Source organism: Ceratina calcarata, unplaced genomic scaffold (assembly GCF_001652005.2).
Source record: "Ceratina calcarata isolate Rehan_Ccalc_2016 unplaced genomic scaffold, ASM165200v1 scaffold171, whole genome shotgun sequence".
NCBI classification, from domain to species: Eukaryota; Metazoa; Arthropoda; class Insecta; order Hymenoptera; family Apidae; genus Ceratina; species Ceratina calcarata.
In genome coordinates, this window is record NW_017138459.1 from 140,358 (window position 1) to 150,611 (window position 10,254).

Genomic DNA, 10,254 nt, shown 5'->3' on the forward strand with positions numbered 1-10,254 from the left:
TGCTTTATCTATCAATCAACTATTGATATAGAAATTAGTAATAGTAATAAAATTGTTCAAGAGTCATCGCTAAAAAGCAGAATGAAAGGATGAAATTAATATTAAAAGGATTATAGCAGCATACGTCACAAGATAATATGCACTATTATTTGTAGCACACCTACGAAGGTGTAATTTGATTAAGAACAATATATTTCATTTGTACGACTACAATTCCACAAGAAACGTAGTTTAATATGAAACAAGTATTTTTTTTATATAATGTCATATTGGGATTACCCGATGCTTAGAGTAACGTAGGAGTAGCCGCTTTATTGTAATTTTTAATGAGATATAGAAACATACATGTGTAATTGTCTAACATGTTATTATACTAATAAGTCAAAAGAAACTTCGCAAAACTACTGTTATATCGCTTAACCAAATCGAATAATTCACGTAACGTGATATTTGAAAACATTTCAAATTTTTCACAACATATTAAATTGACATGTACAGTTGTAATTGTTAATATTTATGGATACGTATAGTATAGTGAATACATATAGTATAGTGGATACACATAGTTGGATACGTACATATGTTACGAGTCTATTTTTATGTTCCTTGGTCACTGATTCCCCCGTCATTATTTTATTTGCTACTCCTTCTCCTTTATAAATACTCTAAGCCATTAAAAACTGCTTTTTGTTTCTTACGATTATTTCTGTGGTCTATCTTGATCAGCAAAATATTTAGTTGCATTAGGAAAACGTGAAGGGTCTGGAAAATCTGGGGTACCGTATCTGTTGGGATTCAAAGAGTCCCTAATTGCCTGACCGAATGCGTGCCTTACACCAGGATCGACGGCTACAGCGACTGCAGCACCTTCATTTTCTTCCACCCCTGCTCGGATTACGCCTTCTCTCACTAAACGTTCCATAGACGCAGCTATCGCTGAATGATTGGGAGTGGGACTAACCAATAATCGTGGTTTTTGTTGCTCAATAAGTTTACGCCTTTTAGTAGGCAGTGTACCTAAGTAAGCATCACTGAATGCTGCTACACCACCGTTTGTAATTCCCTGCATTTGCAATTGACGGCGTTGCCTTACTCCATCTCGTGCAATTATTGGTACCCAATCCTAAAATGAACAATGTTTTACGTTTCCGTTTATAAGATATAATATGTTTGTATATGTGAATGCATATAAATATATTGTATTTACTGAAGGTAATACTTCATGACCGGGGAAAGTTTCTGGAATTTCGTCTCCGTCTTCTGGTAGAGAGGATGCCTCGAGTGTTGTCCTCACTTCTACAGTTTCCGTTTCCATAGGCTGCAATGACAATTTAAGTTATTGAATTCATTTAAGTCGTGAATTAGGTCTACATAAATAAAAATCTGCAAAAGACTTACTTCGATATCGGATTGTGGTTGTGATGGTTGATGCGTTGCAGCCGTCGACACGATTGTCGCTTGAGGAGGTACTTCCTTGTATATTAAAAGTGGTAGAATTTCTGATTCTGGAGGTTGTATAACCAGTAAGGAGTAGATACGGAATTGAATAACGAACGCATTCACTATCAAACGACGCATTGTAGGATGAATACCCTCCAACATCTCAGTCTATTTGAAAAAAAATTTTATTCATAAAAAAAATGTTAGAAAAGTCGAATGACTACTCCCAGTCACATGTACGAAAAATATCAATCTTTTATAGACTAAAGTATACATACCACAAAACGTGATGCCATTAATTCTAATCCCTCTTGTCCCCCACGAATGGAATATCGAAGCACTGCACATAATTCTCTTCCCATATTATTCACAATTATGAAAACTTCTTGACCGAAATTAGCATCATCAATTTCTAAAACAAAACAATAATTTAGATGTCATAATTAAAATTCAAAATTAATCATATCGACAACATTACAAACCATTATTAAACAGATGGTGTAATATATCTTTGATATGGCGACGGAACAAAGCTTCAATAGTAGCGCAAAGGTCTATACGTGAACCATTTCTATTGTTGTCTTCTTCTGCATTTAAGAGATTCTCGAAATGTGGTCTTAAAAGTAACAACATTCGTTCTATAGCTTGCTCCTGAATTGTTTCCGTTGGAACATTTGGGAAAGACTGTCGGAAAAATTCTTGTAGTGGTGCTCTAAGATTAGAAAGCGGTTCCGACTGACCAATGCGTAATCTTATTAATCCTTCTAATGTCATATTTTGTACCTAAAAAATAATTTGAAACGAAGAAAGAAAGAGAAGTCATCTTAATGCAGAAGAATATTATATATATTTATTTAAAAAAGAGAGATCCTTCACTTACCACTAATACACATAAATTCACAAGGAAGTTTTCAGCTTGAGATGTAAAAATACTCATTTGGATACCTCTACGTTCTAATAAGTTTGCGAGAGTAACATCTCTAACAGGATTATCATTGCTAATAATAAAAAACAACGTGGGAAATTAATATTTTGTACAATTTTGTGTATGTACATGTATATAATTTATACATATACTACGTGTTTGTGTGTATGTGAATATAAAATTTTACCCAGGTCCTGTGATTCCCACATGTACAGTTCCACCAGTATACATCTGTAACATGTTACCAAGAGTTTCGGCCATACCAGGATCTAGAAAAAAAGTTGGCATACGTTTTTTATTTCGAATGTTCAAAAAAACATTTTAATATCTACTTACTGTCACTATTGATGTTGATAGTAGTTTGTGGTTGAGTACCAGTACTTCCAAGCACCTGGTGTAATAAATATATAGCAGGATCATTCATGTTCGCTTGCGACGTCGTTGATGCAGTAGTATTTGTAGAACTAGTATTACTGGTTGCACTCGAGGTGGTAGCTATTGTAAGAACCAACATTCATATAGATGTAACAATGTTAACTTAACATTTAATTAACATACCAGTTTGTGGTTGTGTCTGCGTTTCAGCGGTGGTCGTTTGATTTGTTCGTGTTCCCTGTGATGGAGATGTAACAGGACTGGAAGTGAAACTTGAGGTGTGACGAACATGGTGCGACTGACAGGGTAGGAATGGATCAAAGTCATAAGTTGGTCCTAGACTCATTCCACCACCTACGGGATGTGTCACGTGTCGAAATCTGTGCGGACGCGATGTACTTCTAGTTCGCGTTGCCGTAGTAGGATGGGTACCAACATTGCTTCTAAAATGATACGTAATACATAACGATAATTAAGATCAAAATAGGTATTGCACCACAAAAATGCTAATATACGTACCGTGCTTGCGTGCTCTGCCCAGCGTTTGTATTTCCAGTATCCACTGGCGCAACAGTTTGTTGTATTACTGTTGCAGTACCTCCTTGTATCATATGTCCAGCAACAGTTTGCATCAAATCTCGTAAGAAATTCGGCGAACCCCAAGAAAATGTACCAGTGGTTGCACTTACTCTTGCTGTATAACAATAAAATTATTGTAACAGAAATAATAATTTAATACTAATTTACCGATATTAACTTACCGCCATTATTATTGTTGTTATTGTTATTGTTGTTAGTTTCGCTCGATTGAGTTTGTTCATCTCCAGATACAGCATCTATGTTACCTTCAGGGGCGACTTCCATTAAGAGTTCGACATCGTGAGGCAAATTAAAACCTGCGATATAATGTTAACACGTTAAGCGCGGAGCCGATTTTGCTTAGCTTTCCGTTTCGCCGAGGCGGGCCGCGACCACTCGACGAATGTTGGGTTACATAGTATAAACAGAAGATATACACATGTCGCGGTAACGATTTTGTTTCACTTTCCGTTTGGACTATGGTAATGGCACAGCCAATGCAGAAATATGCAAGGCATAAACAAAAGATGATCAGATGAAGAACGGGAAGAGAGCGACCTCAAGAGATAGATAGATCAGATCAATTCGGTTAGTGTTAATAAACTTCATTTAAATTGCAACATTTATTTTCAACTTTGACGTTGCCGGTCCCAGGCTCCAAACGAAAAGTTTACTGTCAGTCCCCAGGGAATGACGCCGCGCTCAACGTGTTAACTTTCATATCTACATTTCTTTTACTCAAAAAGACTAACATACGTACTAAACAGTGGTTCTGATTGCTGCTGCTGTTGCTGTTCCGGCTGTTCAGTTTGAGCTGGAGTAGTGCAGGGAAATTCCTGCTGTTGTGAACTATTTTCGGTATTGGTCTCACTTGTTTCAGCTTGCGTAGGTGCACTTCCGGACTCTCCGTTTTCCTCGTTACCATTATTATTATTTGCATTACGACCATGTAAACTGATATGTGCCTAATAAGCAATAGGGTAAGAAATGATGTCAGTAAATATAGAACAATGTTCATATCCCAGGATCGCTCATCCTCACCTCTACCTGAATCGGTATACCAGGATTACGCCAGATAGCTGAATGTTGAATAACAATCGGTCTACATCGCAAAGTTCTAGGTGGTTCTTGACTCATGTCCACAATTACATCGCTCAAAGAATGACAAGCATGTGACATATAATGTATGCATTCACCTACACCGTTCACATATGTCTGATTTTCTTCAACGCGTTCCTATTAATGACGTTTTTATATAAGGCTTCGCTAAAAACAAAATAGATTTATATTGATACAAAGAGTATTATATACTTACCCCCGGAGGTAATGAGGGATCGTCATGCATAATTTTACGATAACGCTCTATATGGGGTCGTAAACGATCTTGAGTATCAAGTAATAGGTCCAGCATCTCTGCCAAGCGTGAAAGTCGCGGAACTCTAAAAATTATATATTGATAAATATATTATGGAATAAAATATTATTTAAACAAGTATAAAATCTGTCAGAGATCATTACACTGGTGTTCGAGGATTTCCTTGTCCATCGCTAGTTGATGTAGATCCTTGTTCTGGTTCTTGTTCTTGTTGCGGTTGCGATTGCGATTGCGGTTGCGTTTGCGGTTGCGGTTGCGGTTGCGTTTGCGGTTGCGGTTGCGGTTGCGTTTGCGGTTGCGGCTGCTGTTGTTGTTGCGGTTGTTGGCGTTGTGTATCAGGTTGAGTCTCTTCATTACTTTCATTTACTACTGGCCTTGACTCAGAAATTTCATCACTACTTCCTGTTTAAAAAATACATGAATTCATGTTGTATCTTTGTGTAGGTGTGCTTTCATCCACATTGATTCTAGTACAAACCTCGAACTAAGGTGACGTTGTTTGCCCCAGCTGTAGATAAGGCAGCTGCTATTGCAGCAATAGCAGTTTCTATCAATCGGGCACCATTATTTGTCCTACCCTCGTTTTCGCTGGAAAGACTAAATAGTTTCTTGATTTACTTTATCATTGTACACTGTAAATACATGACAAAATTTTTTTACTTACGGCTGTTCGACGTCTATCTCTGATTCCTGCATCAATTGACCTAGACTTGGTGGATTGGTTTCGGCCGTAGGAAGATTACTAGAACGAGGATTTTCAAGTCGATCCATAACCCGGTCTGCACGTTCAAGCATGTGTCTTGCAGCAACTAATCGGCTATTAGAGAAACTACTACTGAACTGAGGTATTGGTATACCTATTTAATGGAATAAAAAAATTAAATATTCTACATATTACACATGTTTAAAGGAAATATTTATAAAACGACGTTACTATTAGTACCATGTTCTGCCACAACCCCAGCTGGTACTGCCATAGCACCCAGATACATAGCATGGCGTTGCATTCGAGACAGTCGATGATGTTGTGGTCTCAGTGGATTATGGTGCCAATTTACAGACCCACTGCTCTGATTTTGATTTTGACCTCTATCATTCCCACACCGATTAGGTTGTGGTGGTGCACGTTGTACCAAGTGTATAACTTTCCCATTAACATCTAAGTTATAAAATAATAGAAAATAGCATAGAATATTAACTTTACAGAAATAAATTGAATTCAATATAATATTATTTACCATAATCATTTAATTTCATGCGATCATGAAGAACTCTACCACAATAAATAAGTCTCTGAGAATCTGCTGGTACTGCTACTGTTTCTGCTATGTATTCCTTGAATTCTCTAACTGTAATTTGCTATAAAATTTGGAATAAATGTGTTTTATAATGATCATTTGTTTCTCTTACAGTCATAAAATGATATTAATACATATGACTTATATGTTAAAATATAATTACACATGTAAATATTATTGAAACATATATTCCATCAAAATTATATATTTTTTAATGTTTATAACATTATGCATTACATTTATAATTATTTTGTTTAATCTTCAACATGGCCATAATTTTTTTAAGAACAACATGATGGCATAATATAAATTAAATTTAAAAATATATTATGTTAAGCAAAATAATACAAACAAAATAACCTAACAAGATGACATTCAGAAAATGAAATTATGTTCACTTAATACGTATATTNTGTTTCTAGAATAATAATGAATATTATTATTTGGATTATAATGGACAGTAATTTTAATCATACACATATAGAATGCGAAGTAAATTTTCTGGCGAATCATGATATGAGAAAAACTTACATCGTCCTCCAAGGAAAATGGATGATTTTGTGAATCCAAGGTTTTCACCGTAAGGTTAATCATCGTGGATCGGCCTCAGCTGCTAGGATGGAGCTAAAATTCACGAAAACAGAAAGTAGAATGATGTGTACTAAGACGGACTGATGCGTAATACGGAGTCATCTTCTACACTCACGCAAGTACGTAGATAGGTACAGACCGTAAACGACACTTGATTAAGTGTAAGTAAGAATCCCGAAAAAATGGTCGATATCTAAGACGTAAAAAGGAATTGATCACAATGCTAGTTGACTTCAATATACAGAGAAATTAAATAACTAAATTCTAGCGTACTGTTCTTATTGTGAAATCATTTGTTTGACAAACCTGCCTATTAAATTTAACAGCAACGGCCGACACGACCCGACACGACCCGACACGATCAGACACGACGGACACGACACCACGGCAGACGTTATTTTACCCAGAATTCACTTTGGCTATTAATTGTTACCAATCCTCTAACTTTAACCCCATTATTCCCTAATCAAAGGATAACGACCATAAACATATAAGAATAGACCGCGCCAGACCACGCAACGCGCAAGCAGTCAGAAAAAATGTTCGGAGAAATACAGTTGTGTAGTACACAGAAAGGTAGACTGAGCAAACATGGTTAGATAAGGACACAGAGAGGGCTCGTATCATTCTCTTTCTCTGTTTTATTTCTTATGAGTTTAGTCGCTACCACCGATACCGGCAGAGAGGTCTCTCTGATACCGATAGCGTACTGTCGCACGAGAAAATCAGCAATTTTTTGCGCCCTCTAGAATATATTGCCACCGAAGTAGAAAACAGAAAGCAAAATATTCGTCGGTGTGCTGTTATTGACGATTACATTACATTACCGATTACATATTACAATAAACGAAATATTCATTTTTCCGTACGTTTTCCCTTTCCCTTTTCGACTTAGATATATGTATATATATATACGATGAAAATTAAGTTGTGTATATTAAGTCAGTTATTGTCCTTATCTCAACATTTATCAGCGCATACATTAAATTATTGAAATAGAATTTAATATGCAATTTATGATTACGCCGCATATGCGAAAGTCCTGGATATGAGTGCACCAAATGTCCACCATACCCAGGATTAAGTATTTTAGCGCAGTGCATAGGAATGAACAGAAACACCCCCACGACTGGCGAGGCAGACCATCCAAAATGCAGGATCCAAGCTCTGGTTAATCGCTTGACCGCTAAAACCGCAGTTTCTCCTCAGTCAAGCAAATTAACTGATACTGACTGATAAACTATTATTCGCGGCGCGGGTATACTAAGACGCGGGCAAAGTAGATTGATTGAAACGAGAGAGGGATGAAGTTAAATTTCTTCCGTTATAGAGTGGAATTTATGAAGGGATAACCCCATACCGCGTACACACACTCATATTCATACGCATACCCAACATTCAAAGCGAAAATACTTTAAATAAATTTGAATTTACTTCAACATTTAGAATGACAGAAGGGAATAGTTTTCGCTTTGAATTATGCACTCATTCTGATACATACATTATGAACTGTACCGAGTTCTTTTTTTCGATCTTCCCTTTTCGAGCTTCAAGTAACAACTTGCTCGAAAAGTGTCGTACACCATTATGGTTTCTACCCCCTCTAGGCCCTCTATGGCTTCTATATATTGATAATGCTATAAGTTACATGAAAGTGGTAATGAGGCGTTAAAGGTCCACAAGAGACAAAATAGATGTTATTACTTTTGGGGACAGGTGAACATGATTCTGCGTGAATAGGTATCCGCGTACATATGTACACGTGTAAAAAGGAAGATATCGAATCGCCGTGAAGATCGCGTGATCCGGACGAAGATGAAAAAGAGAAGCAGAGGAGACTCACGGCAGGCCGATCGCATTATTCAGATTAGGGCATCGACTGAACCACGCGAGTGTGCAAGTACACGGATTTCTTTGTATGCGTGCATGCATGTAAACATAATCGTGTCGGTAGAAGATAATACGGCCGATCGTACGTCGCAGAAGAATGTTAATGGTGCTTCAGTTTTGTATGCAGGAAGTGACGGCACGGCGTGTCTCATACCGTAGCGGATCCCGGCGCCCCGGCGCGGCGCCCGAGCAGAAAAAGCCCCAATAAGACCGATAGAAACGAAAAACCGAGAGATTCACCCGTTCCTGTGTCGAAGAATGGAAAGAGAGATGCTCCTTTAAATCCCATCATAAACACGCACAGGGGCTCTCAACGTCTTTCAAAAATATATAATTTACACGAGTCTCTAATTTTTTAACCCGAATTCGGCAACCATGGTCACGTATTATCAACGCGATGATACTTCACTAAAGTTTTCGTATGATACATATTGAGAATATTGCTGGTTTCCATAATTGTTGCATAATTTGTATAACAACAACTAATAAAACTTTAAGAACCAGTTAAAACTAATAAAAATATAATTCGTTCACGCCTTAAAATGACTCCTATGACTAAAAGTTAAAATAACATTCTATGAGAAATAGCAGCGAGCTATGTGAATCTAAATAAATAATAAATGTACATACGAATCTGAATACGTAATGTACTTAATGATAGTGGAACAACGGGATATACATATGTACGTATGTATGTAAGATCGAGAATCAAGGGCCAATGCTATTTTTATTGATAACGCATTACATTGATTTGAGATTCATATTTGGAGAATGAAGATCGCTGTGTCAATGCAGCGAGAGAAAAAATAAAGGGTTATATCTTTTAGCCCTATGGTATAAGAAATAGAGGCGCCAGCCAGAGTTGCAGCTTCGTAATGATATAGCTATCTCGATTTAACATTCCTCGGGGTCTTGTCCGTTAATACTTGCTTGGCGTTTTGCAGATCTTGGCACAGTTTACTTACTTTACTTCGTTTACTTTATAATAGTAATGTTAATATGCGTGGAACATGCGAATATTCTACAGTACAAGAAGAAATGGAAAAAGACTAATAAGAAACATCGTATTACAGAGTAGAGCAACGAAAATTACATTGTAATACTAATATAACATTTACTAATGATATAAAGTATTGTGAAGTCTTTGGTAATATGGTACACACTTTTTACATTCAGTATATTACATAAAGTGTATTTGAAAAATTGATTCGATGAAATTCTAATTCATTGCTATTATCATATTAAACGATTGCATATTTAATGATTGCATATTTAATGATTTGATTAATAATGGCACATAAAATCAAAATGAAGCATGTGAAATATTTCGTCCCCCTTCAGCCACATTCGACACGACCAATTATCAGCTACGGTTTGCTAGCTTTTTATAATATTTACTTAGGCTTCCTATTTGATCAATAGTTACATCTGTTCCTCCATTGTAAGTTCGATTAAACATGTATACGTATGAATAATCTTGGCATAATTTGTATACTTCGAAGCGGATCCTCCGAAGAATTCAAAACGCGAATGTTAGCTTAGACTATCTCGCGCTACTTTAATGTTTTTATATCCTCTAAACTGCTACTTGCTCTCGTCCTCCTTTCTCGTCCTTTTTCTTTCTTTCCATCGTACCTCTTTCATGGTAAGAAAACGAGGAGTTCGCGTGCGTGTCTCGAAGCTATGCAACAAGGAGAGACCCAGAGGAAGAGTCGGTAGGAGGGATAAACCAATACCCAAGCCGGTAGCGAGCAAGTGCGTGATAAGTTAAATCGTGTGTG

The 10,254-nt window shown here is 36.8% G+C and overlaps 1 protein-coding gene across 7 annotated transcripts; it reads right to left on the reverse strand.

The window, feature by feature from the left end:
- Positions 1 to 145: 145 nt before the first annotated feature.
- LOC108632778 (large proline-rich protein BAG6) lies at positions 146 to 6,997 on the reverse strand. 7 transcript variants are annotated; one of them, XM_018037564.2, is made up of 22 exons: positions 6,890 to 6,997; positions 6,723 to 6,776; positions 6,524 to 6,616; positions 5,933 to 6,053; positions 5,629 to 5,853; positions 5,359 to 5,551; positions 5,173 to 5,291; positions 4,838 to 5,096; positions 4,635 to 4,758; positions 4,361 to 4,555; positions 4,080 to 4,284; positions 3,502 to 3,636; positions 3,260 to 3,434; positions 2,924 to 3,183; positions 2,702 to 2,860; positions 2,553 to 2,634; positions 2,321 to 2,438; positions 1,923 to 2,223; positions 1,719 to 1,852; positions 1,399 to 1,608; positions 1,208 to 1,318; positions 146 to 1,123 (listed from the first exon to the last, which is right to left on the reverse strand). In XM_018037564.2, the coding sequence occupies exons 3-22, from the start codon at positions 6,584 to 6,586 to the stop codon at positions 701 to 703; spliced, it is 3,612 nt and encodes a 1,203-aa protein (XP_017893053.1). In that variant the 5' UTR covers positions 6,587 to 6,616; positions 6,723 to 6,776; positions 6,890 to 6,997; the 3' UTR covers positions 146 to 700. The 7 variants fall into 7 exon arrangements, with proteins under 7 accessions (XP_017893053.1, XP_017893056.1, XP_017893055.1 ...); XM_018037567.2 differs by having other exon boundaries at positions 5,638 to 5,853; positions 6,699 to 6,776; XM_018037566.2 differs by having other exon boundaries at positions 4,367 to 4,555; positions 6,699 to 6,776.
- Between the last annotated feature and the right edge of the window lie 3,257 nt (positions 6,998 to 10,254).